General features: G+C 41.9%; 1 protein-coding gene across 1 annotated transcript in view; it reads right to left on the reverse strand.

Annotated features, from left to right (window-relative positions):
- The window catches only part of CPA6 (carboxypeptidase A6), a 296,049-nt gene that overhangs the window by 92,046 nt on the left and 177,458 nt on the right, over window positions 1–26,545 (reverse strand). Inside the window, exon 3 of the mRNA XM_068984112.1 lies at window positions 350–474. Coding sequence (XP_068840213.1) covers window positions 350–474 — 125 coding nt within the window. The remainder of the gene's footprint in view (window positions 1–349; window positions 475–26,545) is intronic.

The raw sequence follows: 26,545 nt of genomic DNA on the forward strand, positions 1-26,545 counted from the left end.
TTCCAACCGATGCAGCACCTGCAGAGTCTGGCTTTTGTCTGCCCATCTCCACATCCACCTTCTAGGCATGGGTAAACTATTCTCCTCTCCTCACACAGTAAAACCCTCCCATGTGTACACTGATTACTTAGGTGAATGATAGAGAAGTGTGGTTGCTCCCCCTCCACCATAACGCTAAGAAAGAAGCTCATGACTAGCAAATAGAACTGTGCCATATCCATGTTGCCTTCCCCACCATGAAAAACAGAACCTGAAGCACTACTGTTGGCACTTACGACATAACCTAAATACAGCTGCCATTCAGTTCAGTTGGGTATAAATGAATTAAGCAATGAAATGGCACGCTTACTTGTACTGGATGTTGGCTTCCTGCAGGAAGGTCAACAGGGCTCGGGAGCCATTGTGGGGAACGTGGACGTCGGTGACTGTTCCCTGTGATATCCGGGAGACACCTCCGGGCTGCCACAGGTCCACCTGTAGTGCAGGAACCAACCTATAATTCACAGTCAATGTCGGTGGGGAAAGATCCATGTCACAGTGTCAAACACATCATCTTGTTGGCTTACAGAAATACCAAAGCCATTTTAGAATTAGACTCAAGGCTTTCCTCATCAGGGTCAAACTCTCAGTTAATTCTGAATTTAGTGTCCAAGTGATATCACATTCATATGGAGTCTGATCATAATTTACAAGTAATAAATACCAATCTATTAGTTGTAAGATAAAACTAGTTTTAAGTATGACTTTGATACTGTTTAAAATTATTTACTGCACTAATATTTGTATAATAGCAAGAAAGAGGAATACATAGATGACCCTTCTTCCTACTATAAAGCAGATTGTGGTCCCTTGACAACATTTGGTATCGTTAAATGGAGTGCTCTCTTAATGCTGCCTCCTCCCATGATGCAAGCTTGTTCACCGATTCATACTCAGCTTTCACATGCCAGTAGAAACATCCCTTTCTCAGGAGTGGTAGGGGGGGTACTTGTCAGCCAGGGCAGGGCTCCTTGTCACAGCTCTTAGAGAATCTCATGTGTCTTTCATCATGTGTGCCTCTTCCCAGAATGTAAGCTCCACGAGGGCAACGGATTTGTCCACTTAGTTACCAACCCATTCCAAGTGCCTGGCATGGTGCCTTGTGCATCTTAGCAACTCAGTCATTATTTGCTGCATAAGTGCAGACCCTGCAGGGTAATTGACTACATGTTCATCACTCATTCAGAGTTTTGCAGGAAAGCAAAAGATCACTGCTTGGCTTACAGTAGAGTCTGTGGTACACTGTCTGGTGCTCCATGCCTAGTAGGAGCTGCTGCTGCTGCTGCTGCTAAGTCACTTCAGTTGTGTCCGACTCTGTGCGACCACATAGACGGCAGCCCACCAGGCTTCCCCATCCCTGGGATTCTCAGGCAAGAACACTGGAGTGGGTTGCCATTTCCTTCTCCAATGCATGAAAATGAAAAGTGAAAGTGAAGTCGCTCAGTTGTGTCCGACTCTTAGCAACCTCATGGACTGCAGCCCACCAGACTCCTCCGTCTATGGGATTTTCCAGGCAAGAGTACTGGAGTGGGGTGCCATTGCCTTCTCCAAGTAGGAGCTGCACATTCACTGAAAGAATGAATTGAACTCAGCTGGGATGGAGGACAGCCTCAATTCTATACAAGCCAAGAGCTGCACTTTCAGTAAGGCACAGTTTGTCCTTACAGGTCATGTCCATGTCTTCTGTTCGGGACTCCTTCTTCCTGCGTTTCTGGTCTTGATCTGTTACAGGATCATGCAACCCTCAGTTGTGTCTTTGTGACCCCATGGACTGTAGCCCACCAGGCTCCTCCATCCATGAAATTCTCCAGGCAAGAATACTAAAGCAGGTTGCTATTTCCTTCTCTAGGGGATCTTCCCGACCCAGGGATTGAACCCAGGTCTCCTGCATTGCAGGCAGATTTTTTTTTACCATCTGAGCTACCAGGGAAGCCCCCTGAAACAGAGGCATTTATGTTGGGGACAAAAAGAGTTTACCTGTTTTCTTTCAGGGAGCTGACTCCTCCACTAACTTGCAAGGGCAAGTCTAACACAGCTAACGTGCTAGTCCAACAAGCATAGGACGACAGAAGTGTGGAGCTGGGAGGGATGCTAAGAGGTCATTTGATCCATCTGCCAGCCCTTGGGCAAGGATATGTCCAGGCCTGGACCAGATTGTCCCCAATTGATGCATCTAAACCACATCTTTTATGTTTCCCAAAGATGAGAGTTGACGCTATCCTAATTTAACTCCTATCCACATTTAACCAGGTTTTCAGACATTTTCTTAATCCCTTACACTGAAGCAGACTTTTTTTTTTTTCTTGTTCCATTCTTCAGTGGGGAATGACTGGTTTCTTGCTTTTGTGAGACAAAGTACCTTTCTGTCTTCCACTTTTCTTGATGTTAAGACTTTCTAATCCTTTAATCATCTTTGCCTCTAAACCCATTACAGAGACAGATCTTGCTATTAAGGTGTATCACCTAATACCTGTGGAGATGAGGAAATAGTGCTGCATTTGGAGGGTGGAGAGCCACAGGAACCTGAAATATCTGAATAACCACTCTGGTGATGAGTCTGTGAGTGCTGTTTTCTGGGGCATATGCTAAAATAAGAATCCTCATTCCACAGAAGAGTGTAGCTTCTCCATAGGAAAATTCCATGGAAGAAACGTCCCCTACTGCCTGACCTGGAGAAGCCTTCCTAGGAAATGTCACCAGAAAGCAGTTGGTCTAAAACAAACCAACAAAAAAAGAATCTGCAAAAATCAGAAAGTGTATTTTGTTTTGGTATTAGTAAACTAAAATCAATTACCAGATTTTTCTCTGGTAATGTTTTAGGGAAAGGGTACTTGGGTAAGTAACATGGATATTTCAGTCTTGGGTGGCAGGCTGACGCCTACACTAAGATACAGGAGACTCCTATGTCTAAGTTATAGTAATACTCCTGTTAATACTCACATGAGATTTGTAAAGTGCCACCCACTTTATAGATAGTTCTAATCTTTTCTATAAGACCTTGGGAAATGAGTTAATTGTACCTTTCATGAACAAGAAGACTCAGGTTCAGAGAGGCAAAGTCCTTTCCCAAGGATGCAGGGCTACCAAATGGCATTATAGAATGTGCTTAACTCCAGTACCCAGCATTTACTGACTGGGTAAGTAACTCCAGGATTTCCTGCAAATATCCCAGAACTAGAAACAACTTCCAGTTTCCTGCCTTAGTGTTCAAGAGGGTCTGCTTGGTGGCTTTCACATCCTGGTCTTTCCCATTAGGGGCTTTTTGCCCTATGAATTCTATATGCAGGTATTTTAAAGTTCAAATCAGTTCACTGTGGGCAGGTTACCATCAGTTATTTCCTTAGGGCCTGATCCCATCTGGATGAAGTGATGAACCGGCTCTGAGGAGAAAAGCTGGGTGACCCTGGATAGTGACCACAACATAGAAAAAGCAGCCTGGTCAGGATGGCCTAAGGCTGTTTGCAGACCAGCTGCCTCAGGTCTTTACTGCCAAGGCCAACTGATATTCCAGGAAAGGATGCTCCTCTGCAGAGTCTCTCACCTTGGAACTGGGTGGGTGTTCCCATGCATTCCTTTCCTTCTATGACCACCAGTCACAGCCAGATCTGTTTAAGAGGTGGAGGAAGTTTAATGTAAAAGTTCACAGCATGGACTTGGGAATCCAACGACCCTAGGCTGGAATGCTAGCTCTGGCAGCATGGACTGTATGACTTTGGATGAGGTTTTAACATTTCTGGGGGCTTCCCTCATAGCTCAGTTGGTAAAGAATCTGCCTGCAATGTAGGAGACCCCAGTTCAATTCCTAGGTTGGCAAGATCTGCTGGAGAAGGGAAAGACTACCCACTCCAGGATTCCCTTGTGGCTCAGCTGGTAAAGAATCCACTTGCAATGGAAGAGATCTGGGTTCAATCCCTGGGTTGAGAAGATTCCCTGGAGAAGGGAAAGGCTACCCACTCCAGTATTCTGGCCTGGAGAATTCCATGGACTGTATAGTCCATGGGGTTGCAAAGAGTTGGACACAATTGAGCGGCTTTCACTTTCACTTAACATTTCTGAGTCTTAGTTTCCTCATCTAGACTGTGAAGGTAATTTTAAAACCTACTCACAGGTTTTTATTTTTGGTAACATTAACTGGAATAATAGAAGTAAAATACATAGCAGAGAGCCTGTCATAGTGACAGCTTGAAAACCCTTAACTATTTGTTGTTGTTATTGTTACCTGAAAAGTACCTGGGTGGCCAACATGGTGGAGTAGAGACCCTGCTTTACACAAGGGCACAGCAAAATTACAATTTATAGGGCAGCTATCAGTGAAAATGGCAGGAGATGCAGGAAAGAGCTTCCACAATGAAAGGTACAAGGAGGAGCCACAGTGAGACAGTAGGATGGATGGAGATGCAGTATAGTCAAGACCACACCCCTGGGTGGGTGACCCACAAGCAGGAGGATAATCACAACTGCAGGAGTTCCTCCCAAGGAGCAAGGGATCCGAGGCTCACTTTGGGCTCCTGCAAAGGAAACTGAGCTCCCAGAATGTCTGGCTTTGAAGGCCAGTGTAATGGGGATTCTCCCTGGGGACACAGATACTGGCGGCAGGCCTTTGGAGGACCCCATGGTGCCATGAGGACATGGCTGCTAGCAGACTTCATCTTATAGTCTTCTCTCTAGCTTATCAGTGCAGGGTGCTCACCTGCCCACCATGTAAGCAGCCCAGTGAGCTGAGGCAGGGCCATAGCCCTGAGAGCAAATGCTTTAAAAGAGGAACAACTAGAGAATTAAAAAGAGCAGAAACTTATAATCCAATAGAATCTTAGAAAAAAGTTGAGAAAATTTCCCAGAATGTAGAGCAAAATGGTAAAAAGATGGAAAATAGAGAAAATACAGGAAAATAAATCATATGCCCAACATCTGGTGAATTAAGAGCATAAAGACAGATTAGAGAAGAAAGGAGAACACAGATCAATACATAAGGATTTTTAGAATACCAGGAATAAAGACAAGATCCTAAAAGTTTTTAGACAGTGTATGCTAATGACCCTGTCCCCAATGCTAGGAGACCTGGGTTCGACCTTGGGATGGGAAAACCCTCTGGAGAAGGAAATGGCTACCCACTAAAGTATTGGAAGAAAAGTTATGACCAACCTAGACAGAATATTAAAAAGCAGAGACATTACTTTGCTAACAAAGGTCCATCTAGTCAAAGTTATGGTTTTTCCAGTAGTCATGTATAGATGTGAGAGTTGGATCCTAAAGAAAGCTGAGCACCGAAGAATTGATGCTTTTGAACTGTGATGTTGGAGAAGACTCTTGAGAGTCCCTTGGATAGCAAGGAGATCCAACCAGTTCATCCTAAAGGAGATCAGTCCTGAATATTCATTGGAAGGACTGACGCTAAAGCTGAAACTCCAATACTTTGGCCACCTGATGCAAAGAACTAACTCATTTGAAAAGACCCTAATGCTGGGAAAGATTGAAGGCAGGAGGAGAAGGGGATGACAGAAGATGAGATGCTTGGATGGCATCACCAACTCGATGGACATGAGTTTGAGCAAGCTCCAGGAGTTGGTGATGGACAGGGAAGCCTGGTGTGCTGCAGTCCATGGGTTGCAAAGAGTTGGATATGACTGAGCAACTGAACTGAAAGTATTCTTGCCTGGAGAATTCCATGGACAAAGGAGCCTGGCAGGCTACAGTCCATGGGGTTGCAAAGAGTTGACACAACTGGGCAACTAACACTTTCACACTAATGACCAACTAGCCATGGGATTTACTTTTCCAGCAATACAGAGATCTAGAAAACCTTAACATGCTTCTGCTGCAAGATAGCTAGAAAAAGCTGAATAAAATATAGCTACTATTCCTTCTAAAGTAGAGTGGAGCTCCCCCAAATGTAAAGTGAAATTCCCAGGAGCCTAAAATAAAGAAGAAAATGCCATTTAGAGCTGTGTGCATGTGAGCTGTGATGGTATCAGAATTGCGGGAATCTGTCACAACCACATGGGGAATCAGGCTGAGATCTGGGGTCCAAAGTTCAGAGTTGGAACCAAGCTTCTAGTATAAAACTAGACCTTCAAAGGGCAATAGCCTCAGTTAAAGAGCAGGAATTAACAACTACACACCAGTAAGATTTGATAAGGAGGCACTTCGTAGTAATAAATGCAAGACCTCTCCAGATAAAGATGTACCCTCAAGCCAGGCCATGCAGACTTCTTTCATCTGAAACTTTGCTGAAGAAGAGTTCATGAGAAAAATATAGAACACATGATCAAGGTATCTACTATAAGTAAAAGCCAACATATCCAACTCATAGCTAGAATGCTCAACTCGAGATCTTCATTGGGTCTAAAAGACTGGCTAGAGGAAGTTCCTGAGAAGGAAAGGAAATGAAAGATACTTTGATGGGGTTATCAATTCCATATAGATGAAATATTTCAGACAAACAGGAGATAGGTAAAGGAGTTCTGAGGGAAGTACAATGTCTGCAAGGCAGAAAAACACAGAAAAAACATCAGGAAAAAATAGTTTCAAGAAAAAAATAAGATAACATGTCAGTAAATATAGTTAATTGAAAAGGATTACATTCTCCAGCTTAAAGGACCTGAATATTGAATAATAAGTATTCTCCTAAGTACTGGTTACAAAAGACATAAAATAGAAACAATGAAAATGAAAGAATGGAAAAGATATATACCATACAAATACTAAAGGAAAAAAGCTAGTATAACTATATTAATAGCAAAACATTTAGGGCAAAACCATTTTTAAGGGATAATATATTAATATATATACATATCACTATATATAATGCAGAAATATAAAAATATCTTTATACATATGTATGTACATATGTACATCCATACATACTAATAAAATTCTCAGTTTACTGGGAAGACATAAATGCTACTAATCTGAATGCATTCAATTAAACAGCATCAAAATATGTATCACAAAAATGGATATCATAGGGATTTTAAATTAAAAATCTTATATCTCAGTAACCAAAAGATCAGACTTGCTTCCCAAGCACACTTAGAATTTTTATGAAAATTAACTCAATACCAGGCTACAAAATAAGTTTCAACAAATGTCAGAGAATTCATGTCAAACAAATGTTCTCTGATTACAGTGTAATTAAATTTAGAAATCAGTGACAAAATATATCTACATTTAGAAATTGAGAAAACAGACTTTATTTAACTTGTGGGTTAAGAAAGACACTGTAGTAAAGTTGCAACCAAATCAAAACTAAATAGGACATTTCTAAGAAATTTATAACCTTAAATGATCCTGTTGCAGAAGAATAAAGATGAGAAATTGATGAGTCTTATGTCTAAATCAAAACTTAAAAAAAGAACAATAGTATAAACTACAAAAGAATAGAATACAGGGCATTAGAAAAAAAGAGGATACATTAGTGAAAGGGGGAAAAAAAAAACTAATGGTGAGGCTCACCAAAACCAAAGTGGGTCTTTGAAACATATTTAAAATAGAAAACTTGTTAGCACAATTGCTTAAGAGCAAGAGAATGAAGGTTCAAGTGTTATTAATAGTGATGAGATAGTCATAGCCTGAGAAAAAGAATGATAGGCCAATTTTACTTATAAACATAGGTGCCAACCCTAGAAATGTATGTGAGCAAACTATAGAAAAAGGTATTAATGTCATGACTGAATGTAATTAGTTTACCTTTAGTGTATTTCATTATATCAATAGTAATATATTAAAGAAACTATATGATCATATCAATACACTCAGAAAGATAACTTTTCAAAGTTCTATGTCTATTAATTATAAAATATATATAAAAATTAATACTAAAAAGTATACTTCCTTAGCCTATTAAATACTATCTACCAAAAATATTCAGCAGGTATTTGCATACAGGAGTAGCATTAGAAGCATTCATTTTAAACTCAGAAACAAAGTAAATGTACATTAATGCCAGTTCCACAGATTCTCATACTGATGGTCATGGACAGCAGAAGAATAAAGAAAAGGCTAAGAGCTAGAAGGGAAGAAATAAGACTGTCATTATTTACAAATCACTGTGTACAGAGAAGGCAAGGGAGTCAACACAGGTAAACCATGAAAATTCAGTGATCAGCAGCATTTAGGGATACAATATCAAAGTAAATATATACACGTACATTAATCTAAGGCCAGACACTATAAAACTCTTAGAGGAAAACATAGAACACTCTGACGTAAATCCCAGCAAGATCTTTTTTGACCCACCTCCTAGAGAAATGAAAATAAAAACAAACAAATGGGACCTAATTAAACTTAAAAGCTTTTGCACAGCAAAGGAAACCATAAACAAGACCAAAAGACAACCCTCGGAATGGGAGAAAATACTTGAAAACAAAGCAACTGACTAAGGGATTAATCTCCAAAATATATAAATAGCTCATGCAGCTCAATAACAAAAAACCAAACAAACCAATGAAAAAAATGGATGGAAGACCTAAACAGACACTTCTCCAAAGAAGACATACACATGCCAACAATTACATGAAAAGATGCTCAACGTGTCTAATTATCAGAGAAATACAAATCAGAATTACAATGAGGTATCACTTCACACCAGTCAGAATGACCATCATCAAAAAATCTCCAAACAATAAATGCTAGAGAGGATGTGGAGAAAAGGGAACCCTTCCCCACATTGTTGGTGGGAATGTAAATTTGTACAGTCATTGTGGAGAACAGTATGGAGGTTCCTCAAGAAAACTAACCACAGAACTACCACATGACTCAGCAATCCCACTCCTGGGCACATTCCCAGAGAAAAACGTAATTCAAATAGATACATGCACCCCGATGTTCACTGCAGCACTATTTACGAAAGCCAGGACATGGAAGCAACCTAAATGCCCATCAGCAGAAGAATGGATAAAGAAGATGTGGTGTATGTACATATATATGTGCACACACATAATGGAATATTACTCAGCCATAAAAAGGAATAAAATAGTGCCATCTGCAGAAACATGGATGGACCTAGAGAGTGTCATAGAGTGAAGTATGTCAGAAAGAGAAAAACAAATATATAATATCACATATATGTGGAATCTAGAAAAAATAGTACAGATGAACTTATCTGCAAAGCAGAAATAGAGACACATGTAGGGAACAAACATATGGATACCAAGGATGGAAGTAGGGGTGGGATGAACTGGGAGTTGGGATTAGCATACGTGAACTAGTATAGATAAATTATGAGACCCTACTCGAGAGCACAGGGAACTCTACTCAAAGCTCTATGGTAACCTAAATGAGAAAGAAATCTAAAAAAGGGAGGAGTATATGTATATGGATAACTGATTCACTTTGTTTTACAGCAAAAACTAACAACATTGTAAAGCTATATATTGCAATGAAAGTGAAAGTGAAGTCGCTCAGTCGTATCTGACTCTTTGCAACCCCATGGACTGTAGCCTACCAGGCTCCTCCCTCCATGGGATTCTCCAGGCAAGAGTACTGGAGTGGGTTGCCATTTCCTTCTCCAATATATTCCAATAACAAATTTAAAAATGTGTATTTGATGGGCCTTGAATTATCTCCATAAAATAGCATTAAGTGAAAAAGCGGGTTATTAGAAAAGTAGGTTTAGGTGATGTCACCAAAATGGTGACATAGGAGACCCCAGACTCCATCTTCCAACAAAAATCAACAATTAGCCAGATAGCCATAAGTAAAAACAGCTCTGAGTGAGCTCTGGAGTCTACTTAAGAAGTTTCAGCAACACTGTGGAACAACAACAAGAAGACAAGAAAGTCAGCTTCAATTTGCCTGCATCATCCCAGCCAAAAACCAGCACTGCTCAGTATCAAGAGGGAACATCCCAGCAAGACAGAGTTCTCCTCTTTACCGTCTGAGACCATTTAAAGAGAAACTGAGTTGTATTTACCACTGAAGAAGGAACCAGTGGCCAACACAGCTGCCACAGGCCTCCTGCAGATGTCACTGGCTTTTGCCCCACAGGTATTCATACATACTAATGGCAGCGAAGTCCCTCCTGCTCCCCTTGCCCCACTGCCCCCTCCAACACCGGCAGAGCCTAGTACACCTCCAGCTGCACCAGCAGCCAGCTCGGGCCCCTGTTACGGTGCAAGTCCATGCATGTGACCTGCTTTAACTCCTGTGGCTGACCCCCACCACTGTGCATGTACTTGGGGCTGCACCTCCAGCTGGGCACGTGCATGTGACTGAACTGAGGCCCAATACCAGACTGCAGAGTGCACACCTTGAAGGAGATGGGACAGCCACAGGAGAGCATGCTGACAGCAACAAGCAAACCCCTGTGGCTGCTTGTGGGCACAGGTCAGGCCCTGTCTTCTGTCACTGGCCTACACCACGATACTCATCTGGAGTTAACGTCTCCAGCTGCACACCTGCCTGGCCCAACCCTGCCACCAGCCTCACTGCAGTATACACACCTGGGGGAGATGGTGTAGTGACGGGAGGTCACACCAACCCCCAGGGCTCCTATCGTTGCCAGAAAGTTCACTGTTAACCCTGCTTTGGCCCCTGTTACTACGAGTATATCTGCATTGAGCTCCTGCCACCACACAGGTTGGGCCTTTGCCTTCCCTGGTGGCTTAGATGGTAAAGAATTTGCCTGCCAGTGCAGGAGACATGGATTCCAACCCTGGGTTGGGAAGATTCCCTGGAGAAGGAAGTGGCAACCCACTCCAGTACCCTCTCCTGGGAAGTCCCAGAGACAGAGGAGCCTGGAAGGCTACAGTTCATGGGATCACCAGGAGTCAGACATTATTGATTATAGGCATGCACGCATGCGTGCACACTACAGAGGCACCTGCAGCTGGCCCCTAGAGTTGAATTTGTACATGCCACTGGCTCTAAAATTTGTATGGAACCACAAAACACTTCAAATAGCCAAAGTAATCCTGAGAAAGAAGAACAAAGCTGAAAGTATCACACTTTCTGATTTCAAACTATATTATAAAGGGATAATAATAAAACAGTATGAAATTGGCATAAAACAGACATAGATTAATGAAACAGAAGAGAGCCTTGCAATAAACCTATGCATATATGGTCAATTAATTTACTACAGAGTAGCCAAAAATATACAATGGGAAAAGGACAGTCTCTTCAAACAAATGTGCTGGAAAACTGAACAACCATATGCAAAAGAATGAACTTGACCACTATCTTATACATGAAAGTCAACTCAAAATGGATTAAAGACTTGAACATAAGACCTGAATGCCCTGTCAGGGAATAGATCATTGAAGATCATGTCTTCCCTAACATTCCTAATATTCCCTAACAGTATCAGGCAGTATTCAGTTCAGTTCAGTTGCTCAGTTCAGTTCAGTTCAGTCGCTCAGTCGTGTCCGACTCTTTGCGACCCCATGAATTGCAGCATGCCAGGCCTCCCTGTCCATCACCAACTCCCGGAGTTTACCCAGACTCATGTCCATTGAGTCAGTGATGCCATCCAGCCATCTCATCCTCGGTTGTCCCCTTCTCCTCCTGCTCTCAATCCCTCCCAACATCAAAGTCTTTTCCAATGAGTCAACTCTTTGCATGAGGTGGCCAAAGTACTGGAGTTTCAGCTTTAGAATCAGTCCTTTCAAAGAACACCCAGGACTGATCTCCTTTAGGATGGACTGGTTGGATCTCCTTGCAGTCCAAGGGACTCTGAAGAGTCTTCTTTAACATCACAGTTCAAAAGCATCAATTCTTTGGCACTCAGCTTTCTTCACAGTCCAACTCTCACATCCATACATGCCCACTGGAAAAACCATAGCCTTGACTAGAAGGACCTTTGTTGGGAAAGTAATGTCTCTGCTTTTCAATATGCTGCCTAGGTTGGTCATAACTTTCCTTCCAAGGAGTAAGCGTCTTTTAATTTCATGGCTGCAGTCACCATCTGCAGTGATTTTGGAGCCCCCCAAAATAAAGTCTGACACTGTTTCCACTGTTTCCCCATCTATTTCCCATGAAGTGATGGGACCAGATGCCATGATATCATTTTCTGAATGTTGACCTTTAAGCCAACTTTTTCACTCTCCTCATTAGCCTACATCTTTTCTTGTAATGCCTCCACCTTATTCAGAGCCTGTCAAAAAGATGTATCAAATTCTTAAGTAGTACATGCTTTGAAAAATACATTGTTAAACAACTATTGCCTACTATGTCCCTTTGCACTGTCTGGCAAGAGACCATTATATTACTGCCTTTGAGACTTTAGAGAGTATCAGACTTATTAGCCTCATGGATAGCTTGACAATGAAAGACTTGAAATGAAGAAATGAAAGACTTGAAAATTAAGACTCTTGAGACCGACCACCAGAAATCCTAATTTCAAGGGTTGCAAGAGAATCTGACTTTTTAACAAGTGCACTAGGCAATTCTGAAATAGTTGTTCTGAGGACCATGCTTTATGAAAGTCCCATGTGAGGACTGCTCTTTCAAGTGGGTGTTAATGACAACACCAGATTTAACTATAGTTTTGAAGACTCTGAAATTTTCTCTGTTTACTTTGTACATCAAGAAACCCTTAGTAGTCCTTAATCAGCTACTCTTTTTCAGTGACTCTTGGAGAAAGCTTGTGTCTGGCACCAGTTTTAGAGGAAAAGTCATTTGTTTGGCAGCAGAAAAGGATATGCACAGAGATGTGGAGGCAGGGATAGGAACCAAGTCCATTCTCAATTTTTCCTGAGTCAAATCTACACATTCTATGCATTTTCAGAAAACATTCAAATTCAGGTATAGTCGTTTTTGTATGATGTGCATTTCCATAATTCAAAATAGCTTCAACATGACTGGAAATTTCTATAATGGACTGAAAATTGTGAAATTGTTAGTTGCTCGGTTATGTCCAACTCTTTGCGACCCCATGGACTGTAGCCCACCAGGCTTCTCTGCCCACGGACTTCTCCAGGCAAGAATACTGGGGTGGGTTGCCATTTCCTTCTCTAGGAAATCCCCCAACCCTGGGATCAAACCCAAGTCTCCCCTTTGCAGACAGATTCTTTACTGTCTGAGCCACCAGGGAAGGGGTGGCTTATAAATGGTAAACATTTATTTCTCATAATTCTGGAAGCTGGGAAGTCCAAGATCAAGATGCCAGCAGATTAGATGTCTGGAGAGACCCTGCTTCCTGGTTCATAAATCTTATTGGTATGTTCTCATTTGATGGAAGGGGCAGGTAAGTGTTCTGGGCAAGGTCATGAGTACCATGCATGAGGGCTTCACCTTCATCACCCAATCACTTCCCCAAAGCCCTATCTTCTAATACCATCACATTGGTGATCAGTTTCAACATATGAATCTGGAGGGGACAAAAACATTTATTCAATAGCAATAATCCAGGGTAATGTAAAAATAAAACTGAATTTGCACTGGTTCCTATATGATTTTCCCAGTGTGTTAAAGTTTTACACTGACAAGTAATAGAAGCTGAACATAAAGGGTACTCTGCAGAGGAACACAGTAAGGCTCAGAGGAATTCAGGACATTTCAAAATCCCATTCACCCCGTGTTCTCACTCTTGGCTCAACTCGATCACTGCTTCGCCTGGAAAGTCCCCTTTGCTTGTTTTTTTCTGATCCTTCTGAATGTTGTCCTTGTCACTCTGAAGCTCAGTGGACTCCTGTCACCCCTTTCCATCCAGCCACTCTTATTTCCTGCAATAAATACCTATATTTACTGTCCCTGTGTCAACTGTAGTGTTTATTCATTAGGAATTTAACATACCTTTTAAATCACACTAGTATTTTATTGTTTTGTTGTTGTTTTTGTTATTCTATGTATAAAGTTGCATGGGTTTGAGTGGTCTGTCAATAATCTAATTTTCTTAGAAGCCCTGTTATTTTTAGTGTATAATTTTGTATAATGCAAGGTTTTCTGGAATGTAAATATTGTATTCTAGCAAAAGCACCAATGTGTGCGTATGTGTGTGTGTTAGTGACTTAGTCGTGTCTGACTGTTTGCGATCGCATAGACTGTAGCCCGCCAGGCTCCTCCATCCATGGGATTCTCCAGACAAGGATACTGGAGAGGGTTGCCATTTCCTTCTCCAAAAGCACCTATATTCTTAAACAAAATAGAAATGGTCATCTGTCTATGTGCTGTTTGAAATCATTTATGTCTTTGATCGTCTCTGTGAAGAAGAATACTGAAGAATGGGCAGGTTTTGGCTCTGAGTTTGGAATCACTAAGCATTGCTTTTCTGTACCATGCCATGGGGTTTGGTTTATGGATCTCAACTTCTTACAGTGGCAGATACACAAATCTTTTAACCCACTTTCAGAGTGTATGCCTGTCAGCTGAACATGCTGCTCAATTTCTGTTTCACAAATACACAGTTAAAGATCCAAGAACCAAACCAGGTACTCTATACAAAAACAAGTATGGAAAGAAAGAGGTGGGTTTCTTTGGGGGAATCTTGAAACTGAATAACCCATTAAGGGCCTGGGGCTTCTTGTGACATAATATATGATGTAGGGCTTCCCTGGTGGCTAACACAATAATATCCCTGGGTCAGGAAGATCCCCTGGAGAAGGGAATGGCAACCCACTTCAGTATTCTTGCCTGGAGAATTCCTTCTTGTGGCATAATGTGTGATAAGAATGACAAATTGTACTCTACTGTTTTTTAGACTGTCTTCACCATTTTTAAGTGCATGCAGTTTAGTAGGGTTAACTACAGTCACGCAGGGAACAGGTCTGCAGAACGTCATCTCTACTTATTCAACTATAACTTCCCTTTCCCCTCTCTCCACCATTATTTTTTAAAATTCCTGACCATTTGCCAATTGAGCAGGTGGTAACTGTATGGTTATCTAAAGTCGCCTTTCGCTTGCTGAGTCATAAAAAATTCAAAGAACCAAGGGAGTTAACTTCAACCAGGTTTGAGATAAATCCAGGAAAAAAGAGAAATAACTTCTAATCCCAAGAGTAGAAATGCTGTCAGGATGTATCAATTGTTAATTCACAGCAAGGAACGCTTTGATCAGTATTAAGCTGGCCTGAGGACTTTCATGGCAACTCAGGAGCCTCCCTGGCTGCTTTCTGTCTGTTTGGCAGCCCCGTGGCTCTGCAGAGTACAGACTAGGAGTGGGGAGCCCTGGCAGCAGCTTGCCCCCTAAATGGCCATGAATAAATCATGAAGTCTAACAGGCTCTTCGAAGATCATGCACCCAAAACAGATGTCCTTTATCCTTGAGGAGTTTACTCTTTCAGAATAATCTCAGTGAGAAATCCTTGAGGGGTATTTAGATGACCTTCTTCTTGAGACATCATGCTGCTTTATGCTTGCTAAATGTCTAATCCGTATAATTACATCAAGACGCCAAATCTGTCTTGCGTTCTTTGATGTGGAGTGCAAATATAATTCACTGCTCTGTCATGCGTATCTCTGATATGGAACTTGAAACTTTCCTCTACCAACCTCCACTGGGCCCAAGCAGAGCCTACTGTTAACTTCTCCCCTTCACTATCCGTTTAATGATATAAATGGACCTCTTCATCCTAGAAGCTATTTGCAGATACTTTAGAACCATTTTTCTAGCCATCCTACTGGAGTGGGTAGCCATTCCCTTCTCCAGGAGATCTTCCCGACTTAGGGATTGAACCCACGTTTCCTGCATTGCAGGCAAATTCTTTTCCGCCTGAGCTACCAGGAAAGCCCTAGCCATCAAAGATGGTGCTAAATTATTTTAAAGGCTACTCAACTGATATGTAATCATCACGATAGACTGCTGCCTATGTACTTAAATCCCATATTTTTTTGGAAATAACTAGTTGTTTAATGACCACAGAATATAATTTTTAGAATAGTGATACTGTGTAATTATAAAACACTGGGCCATGTCTAAGTGATTTTTCTTTTAAATGTGTAGTAGCTCTTTTCAAAAAGCAGTTGGGTGGAATGATATATGTATTTCAGGATGATAGAAGCATCATGTAGAAAAAAATCAGATGATTGAAAACAGGGCTCATTGTTTTTTCCATGAAACTCACTGCTCCGCTCATATTTTTATTTGAGTTGAGAGGTTTATTGTCCACATTATAAGGTACCCAAACGTCTCAAACTTTAAATCTAAAATGTCACCTTTAACACCTCTTCCCAGTCTATCAGTCCCCAGGTGGATTGTCTCTTTGAAATGTCCTTCAAATTCACTCCTACTGTCTGTATCTGTACCTTCAACATTTCCCTCCTGGTTGGCTTCATTATGCTGCTGACCGATAACTCTGGCCTAGTCTTTCCCTTCACCTATCCGTTTCCTTCCACAGTTGCCTTTATTAAATGCAGGCACCTACTGACAAATCCCTAATGTTGTCTACTGCATAGAAGATCAGGTCCAAGTCCCTTGGCAGCACATCCAAGGCCCCCGGTCATGCACCTGTTCAGCATCACCTTCCCCCAGTCACCAGGCAGGCTTGTCATTCTTGGCCTCCATCCCCTGGCATGTACAGTTTCCTTTGCTGGAAAGTCCTACCTGCTTCCTCACTATTTCTCTTCTGCTCCCAAACATGGCAAGTGTGAGACTGATCCAGGCTTTGTGGGGACCTGAGGCTTATACAGTCTGGGGAGTCCAGTGTAAGAAAAAGAATACACTAAAGCAACTATACCGTAATAATTTTTTTTTTAAATGAAGAAGAAGAAAATGGCAACTCACTCCAGTATTCTTGCCTGGGAAATCTCTTAGAGAAACCTGGTGGGCTACAGTCCATGGGGTCGAGAAGAGCTGGACATGACTTAACTACTAAACAATAACAATGGCAGTTCTGGTCATTATGTGAGAATATAAAGTTGTAAGGAATTGGGAGTTGGGGCTAAAACAAAAATCCTATTGGTTACAGATGTGACTATCTATTTGGAAAAAACAAAAGCTACAGGCATATATAGAAACTAAATTTTTTTTAAATGAAAAAAGAAAAAGAGTACACAACTATGCCTTGTGTGTGTGTGTGTGCGCGCTCACTCACTCAGTTATGTTCGACTCTTTTGTGACCCCACGGACTGTAGACCCTGAGGCTCTTCTGTCCATGGGATTCTCCAGGCAAGAACACTGGAGTGGGCTGACATGCCATCCTTCAGGGGATCTTCCCAGCTCAGGGATTGAACCTGTATCTCTTGCGTCTCCTGCACTGGCAGGCTGGTTCTTTACCACTAGTGCCACCTGGGAAGCCTTGCATTCTCATACTTTTGTATAATTATGAAAATAGGGGAAGGCATTGGGAGGGTCCCAGATAATTGAGGAAGCCTGAGCTTAAGCTTGGTTAGCTTCTTGGTAAATCTGCCTCTGAGCTATTCCTCAATGACTCTTTTTTGAACTATTGTTTGTTCTTTCTCAGTCTGGTAGAGTGATGAGGATAGAATGTGCTCAATAAAGATTTATTGAATTAAAGAATAAAAATCTACTCCCACCCAAGTTTGGGTCTGTCTTCCAGAATTTTCTCAAACAGTTAAACCAGGGTGCTTTGTAGACACATTTAATATGGCACTTTGAACAGTAAGTAGCAATAGTGTGTTTTTGTTTTTTGTGGATCGAGGACCTTATAATATACCAATAAATCCCTAAACCTTATAGTACACCTGAAACAGCTTGAATAACTTGTGACTCTCACTCTCAGAGTTCCTGATTCAGTTGAGCTGGATGGAGCTGGGGATTTACATTTTTGACAAGTTCCTGGGTGGTGCTAGTGGCCAAATTCTACAGGAATTACACCCCATTCACTCTAAGCACATTCTGCGCTCATGCTAGGTGCTTGAATATATATTAAACTGAAAAAGAATTAAGCATCTTATAAAATTTTATCTTTCCATACTTTCAGCAAGTAAAAAATTATGGAGTCTTACACGTAGTCTTTAAAAATTGAATTATCTATTAATAATGTAACTAATATTTATTGAGTAACTATATATTACTTTGCAAATTAATAATCCTTTGTTGTTCCACTCTTAGATCATGTTTTAAAGGGAAAGAAAATAAAAAGAATTTTAAAGGTTCAGACTGTTCCTTATATATTTGCTATAGTACTTGGGGGTTTCCTGGTACCTCAGATGGTAAAGAATCTGGGTTCAATTCCTGAGTCCAGAAGATCCCCTGGAGAAGGGCATGACAACCTATTCGAGTATTCTTGCCTGGAGAATCCCATAGACAGAGGAGCCTGGTGGGCTATAGTCCATGGGGGCGCAAAGAGTTGGACATGACTGAGCGACCAACACTACAAAAACTACTATGGTACTTGGGGAAATATTTAACAGCTGTTACCAAATCTTTATTCTAGATTAGGGTGTATTGTTTATCTTATTACAAAGATAACAACCAAAGACTAAAGAAAGGTAGAATATCATGAGGTTATTAAAATCATATACATAATGAGATGAGTTTTTACTGGTAAAATGTTAATATTAAAAAGGTGGTACTTGATTAAAATCATACCCATAAGGAGGTGAGTTTTTAATATGAAAACTATTATGTATGACAAAAACATTTCATTCCATGGTACTTAAGATGTATACAATAATACAGAGACTAATACAGCTTTGAAAAAGCAAAGGAAGATGACAGAGGAGAGGCAAAGTAGAGCATAATGTTAAGAAAATTTTATGAAAAAAAATTTATTCAACAAGGAAAGACTTTAAAAATTTTAGAGTAGTAATACTGGTGATTTGCTTTGTTTATCTAAAAATTTAGATGAGTTTCTGAGGACCAAAAGGAAGAAAAGAAGAAAGACACACACACACACACACACGCACGCACACACACACACACACACACACACACACACACACACAAAGGAAGAAAGAAAGAAATGAAAAGAGGCTTTGAAAGGTTATAAAGCCCAGGGAGTTCCTTGCTGTTGCAGTGGTAAAGAATCTGCCTTGGGAGCTAAGATCCCACCAAGCCTGCGCTCCATAACTAGAGAAACCCACATACTACAACTAGAGAAGCTGTAGAAACCCACATACTACAACTAGAGAAGCTGTGCACAGCAATGAAGACCCAGCACACACATGCAAAAATTATGAAGCCCAGGCACTCTTACTCATAGAATCATTTCAGAAAGAAATTACCAAACTTTCTACCAGGAATAAAAGCTCTTTGTTTACCTGAAGGCTTGAGGTTATTAGGGATTAAGGACCGGGATTGCTCACCATTCCCCATGGGGTGTATGTCCATGTGCGGAGATACCCTGGATGGGGGGTGAACTGGGCACTCTTGCCCAGTGTGCTGGCTCCCCCTTTAAGAGATCTTAGCATTTTTTTAACATCAAAATTGGAAACTTATAGATAAAGTTCTTAAAGACCATGTGTGTGCATTAGTCACTCAGTTGTGTCCGACTCTTAGCCCCTAATTTACTCTAGAAAGCCACAATCTAGAACTAAAGTTTAAAAAATTTATTAAAAATTTAATTTCAATTTTAATATGCAACAGAGGTTTGGATTATGTGAACTCATGACATGCTTGCAGCTGACAAAATGGTCCAGGAAAGAATTTCAGTGGGCATTTCTGATCATCTGCTATAAGAAGCAGATTGTTGCTTTAAGAATCAATTTTTTTCTTTCTTTCATTTTCCATTCACAACATAAACATACTTTAAAAAAAAAAGCCTGTTTCCTTTCTTCCAGATCTTTCCAAATTAAACAAATGTGGTCATGCAGTCTATAATGAAATCCTTCTTCCCCCTAGCTATTGAAACAACCAGACTTAACAAGTGGAGAATTAGAGAAACAAGGCAGTACATGCATATAAGTACACTCACAAAGAAATTCACAAAGAGAACAGAAGGGCAGCAGGTTACTATTATTAAAGCCTGGGAGTGTGTGGATGTCACAATGTAGTGATCATTGCTTCACTTAGACAACTGTGAATTGCTTATAGAGGCTTTGCCTGTGGCATAAGGGCCTCAGGTGACAAGGAGACATGGAGATAGAGGTATACCTGCACCCTCTCCCACCCGTCACCACGACCATGCCTTTTAGCAGAATGTGTTACTCGCTATGTGTACTCAACATATGGACCATATCTGATCCTGGCCCTTGAGATTAGCACTTGGATGTGAGAGAAGAATGAGACCTCTTTGTGCTAAGGCCTGAAGGAGTGAAGGAGAGATATTCTAAGCTACCTCTCTACACGTCTCTTTACCATGGTCCTACCAAACCTTGCAAGGACTTTCCAGGCGGGTCAGTGGTAAAGAATCTGCCTGCCAATGTGGGAGGCATAGGAGTCATGGGTTCAATCGCTGGGTGGGGAAGATCCCCTGGAGGAGGAAATGGCAACCCACTCCAGTATTCTTGCCTGGAGAATCCTATGAACAGAGGAGTCTGGTGGGCAACTGAGTCAGATGCAACTGAGCACGCACACACGCCAAACATTTCAAGGGAAGGGAGGGAGACTGGACAACTAAAAGGAATTTTTACTCCCAGGTCTCATTTATAGCTCTTTACTTGTCCCATGTAAGTTGGAAGGCTTCACTGCATCTTTGACCGTTAATAGGACAAACGGTGAGGCTTGAGCAGGACCAGCAGTTAGTGCCCAGAACAGACTTAATTGAACTGATGGTAAACAGTTGCCAGATTAATGGGTGGTCTCCATGCTCTCTGGAAAGGAAACTGACTAAGGCCCAAGACTTACTGGACAGCTGAAGTCTGTAGGTTACTCTCAATGGAATATCTGTGTACCACTGCCCTGCTATTTGAATTGCACACTCACCGGTAATTAGTCATATTTCTTCTGAACCCTGTCGTTGCCTATCATACCGAGAGAGACTAGGAGTGGAAGTGAGGCATGCACCTTCCATTTCACTCCTTAATGATGAAGTGCCTGCTGCGCACCGCCACCCCCCAACTCCCGCCACCCTATGTATCTGTTCCTGTAGCAGTTGTTTTCAGCAATAGCAGCTGGATTCAGTTTGCAGTTTCTTCTGTCTTTTCAGCATGTGTGTTGCTGTACATCAGAGAGATCAGTACTGTCCGGTCAGCAAACCCCTCCATCCTCAGATGTTGGATCTCAGCTCGGCAGAGTGTCTGACCAAAGCTCCTGGGGCATCAGCATTAGCCAAGCAGTGGTCTGAATCCTCAGACTTCTGCATTCTGGCTCCGAGGGAGGCTTTGTGCAAGTCTCAAGTCTAATGTGCTGTGTTTAGTTGCTCCGTCGTGTCCAACTCTTTGCGACCCACTGGACTGTAGCCTACCAGGCTCCTCTGTCCATGGAATTCTCTAGGCAAGAATAGAGGAGTGGGTTGCCATTCCCTTCTCCAGGAGATCTTCCCAACCCAGGGATCGAACCCTGGTCTCTTGCATTGCAGGCGGATTCCTTACTGTCTGAGCCACCAAGGAAGCCCTCAAGTCTAATAATCCTTACCTATTCCGTCTGTTCATGTGTCCATGAATCGGACACTAAGCCCTGGTTGTACTGAATATTCAAGAGAAAGTAGACTTCTGATCACAGCTGTTGAGCCTTGGGGGTGGACCATTTTCAGCACTGGGTTTGTATTATGCCTAAGATTGTCCATTCCTGGAAGAAAGAGTCTTTTGCTTTATCTCACATTGTGCGTGTACGCTCTGTTTCTGACTTTTAGTGACTCCGTGAACTACAGCCTGCCAGGCTCCTCTGTCCATGGAAATCTTCAGGCAGGGATACTGGAGTGGGTTGTCATTTCCTTCTCCAGGAGATCTTCCCAACCCAGGGATTGAACCTGCATTTCCCACATTAGTAGGCAGATTCTTTTTTTTACTGAACCACCTGGGAAGCCCAGACCACTTCATACCTCTGCTTAAAAAGTCAGCTTTCCACTTTCCTCAGAACAAACCCCAGTTTTATATGGTTTCCTCCCAGGCCTTGAATGACCTTGTCCTGGGGTGTATCTCAGACCCTGTGACTTACTCCTCTTCTTTCTATTTATTGTAGTCCAGCCACACTAACTTTTTTTTTTTCCATAAAGCAACTAAGCTCTGCTAGGCAAATCTGCCTTTGTGCTTACAATGGTATTTGTCTGGAATGTTTTCTTTTGAGACCTTCGCATGACAGGTTACCGTCTTTTTATCACCTTTTAAAAGAGGCTTTTACTGAGGTTTCAAAGAATTCCATTTTCTCAATATAATCTCCTTTATTTCTCTCATAGCATTTACCATAATCCTTAACTATTTTGTTTTCTTCTCCATTTGCCTATTTTCTTCTCCATGACTAGAATATAAGCTTGTAGGAGTATCTATTTTGTCTACCTTGTTGATTATCTCTTTAAATAGCTATTGGATTAAAAAATAAATTTAGCTTTTGGCACTGTCTAAAATATGCAAATAAATGCAAATTATGAGTGTTATCCTTCAGAGGAACATAGAAATTCAAAGTACCTAAATATAAAATTTTTATTCTCTTAAGTCTACCCAGAACAAGTGGACAGCTGTTTTCACAGGTTGGACCATTCATGTGCTACACTAAGTCTTCTTGGAAAAAGAGATCAGCAGGAAGGAGGTTAAGCATGGTTTTGATGCAAGACTCTGTCAATGCAAAACAGAGTGAGGAAGAGCAGTTGCAAACCATTCCCCAAGGCATTTGCTCTCAGCAAATGAATATCACAAATCTTGTGGGCTTAGACTGTTCATCCCATCTGGTCACACTTCATCATGAGCCTGAAGGTGTCTGCAAACATGCCCTGAACACTGACTCAAAAGAAAAAAGGTATAATCTTGTCACATAGGCAAAAATTTAAGTCAGAGTACAAGAATCAGTAAAACTGATGACATTTTCTTTCATGAAGCCCTGTCAAGTTATATTAGTCCGAGGGGCTTATCAGACTGTCTGATATTGACTCATCTTCCTTTTCCAAACACATTTGAGGCCCCCTTGAATCAAACGGTTGACTATAACATGTCATGCACCAAAGTTTGGGGTCTGACTAAAGACATTACACTTCTAGAGAACTGTATTTCATTAGGAAATTTCTGTTTGTCCCCATGTCTTGGCACACTCTTATAGTACCATAACTATACTATCCATGACATAGCATTTATATACATGTAAGCTAATAAAGTCCATATTAAACTTTATCTAGACTACTCATAGAATGATTCCCCAATTGATAGATTATCCAAGTTTTATACTTCTCCCACTGAAAGTATTTATTACCCCTCCTTGCAAATACACATATAATATACAGAGAAACTGGGTGGACAAAGCCAACAAGGTGAATCTCATCTATGAATTCGGTCTCAGGAAAAATGATGCTAGCCTGCCCACAACCCTGCTCACTACTCCACAGCCATGCTATCTTTCAATTACTCCCTGTCGAGGTGGAGAATTTAGCTGTATAAGGATACAGTCTTCAGATTTCTGCTCATGTTTGGTCATTATGACCCTACTGAAAGAGTAGAACTGACTTTCTCCACTGTCAACATCCCAAGTCTATTCAAATTTTACAAATATGCAGATACAGGCAAGCTTTCTTCCAGATTCTACTGTTTATCTTTTTAAGGTCTTGACGAAGGTTAGTATAAACCTCTCCTAAATCACAATCTCTCACAACCATAGACATCACGCTCTGAGTCACTGAGGGAAAGCAGTAAAGTGAGAAACTTGTCTGTAATTTCATAAACAGAGGATTTAACACTAGGGCTTTCTACTGCTGATGGTTTGGACCAAAGAGTCCTATTTCCCAGATGGACATTTGGCAGGACTCTGATTCTAAACCACTGCATAGTGAAATGGAGAGAACACAGTTGTTACAAAAGCTATGATGCTTCTCTGTGCTTGCTAGATGCCACCATTTATGACATTGGGGACATTCCTGATTTACAGTCTCCCTCAGTGGGACGAGGCTACCTTTCTCAAGCTTGGACTTCCAAGACTTCCTATCCTTTTGTCCAGGTATGTGCCAGAAAGAAAGACAAAGCTTTCAAAAGCAGCAGACAGTTAACAGTGTCCTGCAAGACCTTATCTTCCCAGAGTTACACAGCCACGGTCCCCGTGGATAGGAAAAGCCTTTGTGGAGAGCAGTAAACTGCATTGGTAAGAGGTGGGTGGGGGATGGGGCTCAAGGAGGAAGGGCCCTAGAATCGCTGATTCATTCATTCATTCTTTCTTCTCCTACCAGAAGAGGTTCACATGGGGGTGGGGTAAGGGTTGACTTGAAGGAAGCTGAGGTTTGCCAAATTTTCAAGTATTCCTGACGTTTTAACTTAGGAATTGACACCCCCAGGTGGCACAGCAGTAAAGAACCCACCTGTCAGTGCAGGAGATGCAGGAGACATGGGTTTGATCCTTGGGTTGGGAGGATCCCCTGGAGGAGCGCATGGCAACTCACTTCAGTATTCTTGCTTGGAGAATTACCATGGACAGAGGAGCCTGGCCTGCTATAGCCCACAGGGCTGGCAAAGAGTCAAACACGACTGAGCACATTTGCAGACACACACACACACACACACACACACACACAGGCATCTTAAGTGACCAGCTGACACCAGGACTTTAAGCCAAATGGAAACTGTCAACTAGGTCCTCTCCCATTTTCCTTCTAGATCCCCTTTCCCACCAGTTTTGTGAGTCAGAATTTTTATGGGAATCTCTGCTCAGCCCCATCCCTTATTCCTCATTCACCCTAACACTGCAAAAAAACCATCTCTCCACTCTTGTTGAAAACAATTATTGTTTAGAGAGTAAATGCAGTTTGGCTCACCAAAGCCTGATTATTTGAAACCGCATTATAAACATGCAAATGTGGAAGATTCTACATAGTACGCCAAATAAATAGACAATTTCTAAATCTCCACCTTCCATTCCTCTTCTAATTCATCTTGTATAGAACAAACCAATTAATCACTCTTTAACAACACTTCCAATGTCTCTGCCATACCCTCAAATTTATAATGACTACAAATTGCCTATAGAACAAAACTCTCAGATTTTAATCTTGGTAATTTAAAGCTCTCCATTAATTTAGTGAAAAAAATACATGCCAAGAACTTCCCTAGGTATTGCTGAAGATACCAAATGAGCCTAAGAAGATTCCTGCTTTCAATGAATTTACAACTTAATTGAGAGAATGTAAGGGCAGAATATATGTGCCACACAGGAGGCATCTAGAAGAGCAGCGATTATACACTAAGCATTTATTTGTGTGGTGTGCGAGTGGTTCACATCTGTTATCATGAATCCTCATAACAACCCTAGAACCTGAATGTTGATATCTCCATTTACAGATAACTAGAGCAACATGATGCTAAAGCTGAAGCTCCAGTACTTTGGCCACCTCATGCGAAGAGTTGACTCATTGGAAAAGACTCTGATGCTGGGAGGGGTTGGGGGCAGGAGGAAAAGGGGACGACAGAGGATGAGATGGCTGGATGGCATCACCGACTCGATAGACGTGAGTTTGAGGAAACTCCCGGAGATGGTGATGGACAGGGAGGCCTGGTGTGCTGCGATTCATGGGGTTGCAAAGAGTCAGACATGACCGAGGGACTGAACTGAACTGAACTGATCGCAACAGCAACTGCCCAGTTCCTGCCCGCACCAGGCACTTTGTATGTAGCATCACACTTAACCCCTCTCATTTTACAATGAATGTAGGTGATTTGCCTGAGGTCATGGAACTAGTCTGTGGCCACTATGTCTGAGTATGTGTGTCTACCTCCCATACACACATGTTGGAATTCTAATGCCCAGTGGGATGGTATTGGCAGGTCGGGACTGTGAGAGATGATTAGGTCATGAAGACAGGGTTTTCTGAAGGGGATTAGTGACTTAATAAGGAAGTGAATGCTCCTGAGCCCCTTCCCACCACATGAGAAGACAGAAGTTGGCAGCCTGCGAACCAAAAGACTTCACCAGAACCGGACCATGCCGGCAACCTGGTCTTGGACTTCCAGCCTCCAGGACTGTGAGAAATACATTTCTGTTGTTTCTTAATCACCCAGTCTGTGTTATTTTGTTATAGAAGCCTGGACAGACTGAGACAGTGGCAGAAGCAGGTTTCAAAACAAGTCTCTGACTCCAAAGTCGTTCTTCTTAGGGAAAAAGCTCAGAGAAGGTCAGCAGCTTTGCCAGAGTTAATCAAGCTCTTAAGTGGTGACAGGGATGGAAAGACATATTTATTTTACTTCCAAGTACATGCTTGCTTCCTTTTCCTCTTTCTCCTCCTCTTCCCTTCCCTTCCTGAACAGTTCAGCCCTAAAACCCTGAGGTGGGGCCAAGCAGCCCTGTTTGGGGGTGGGGGCTGGAAACCCAGAACCTGGGCAGGATGTCTGTGTAGGAAGGAGGGTGAGGAGGGTGTCCTGCTGGAGGTGGGAGGGAGTGTGGTATCAGAGCCTGGGCAGGGTCATGAGAGTGGTCCACACAGAGGGCATGGCTAGGAGATGGGTGTTGGAGCCCATGGAGGGTGAGGAGGGTGCCCATGTGGATAGGTGCACACTCTGAGCATCGGCACTTGCATAGATTAAGAAGGGATTCCATATTGGGTAGTTGGTGGCCTGGTACAGAGTTTTAGAGCGCAAATAGGGTGAGGAGGATGGTGTGTGTGTG

Source organism: Capricornis sumatraensis, chromosome 11, assembly GCF_032405125.1.
Source record: "Capricornis sumatraensis isolate serow.1 chromosome 11, serow.2, whole genome shotgun sequence".
Classification (NCBI taxonomy): domain Eukaryota; kingdom Metazoa; phylum Chordata; class Mammalia; order Artiodactyla; family Bovidae; genus Capricornis; species Capricornis sumatraensis.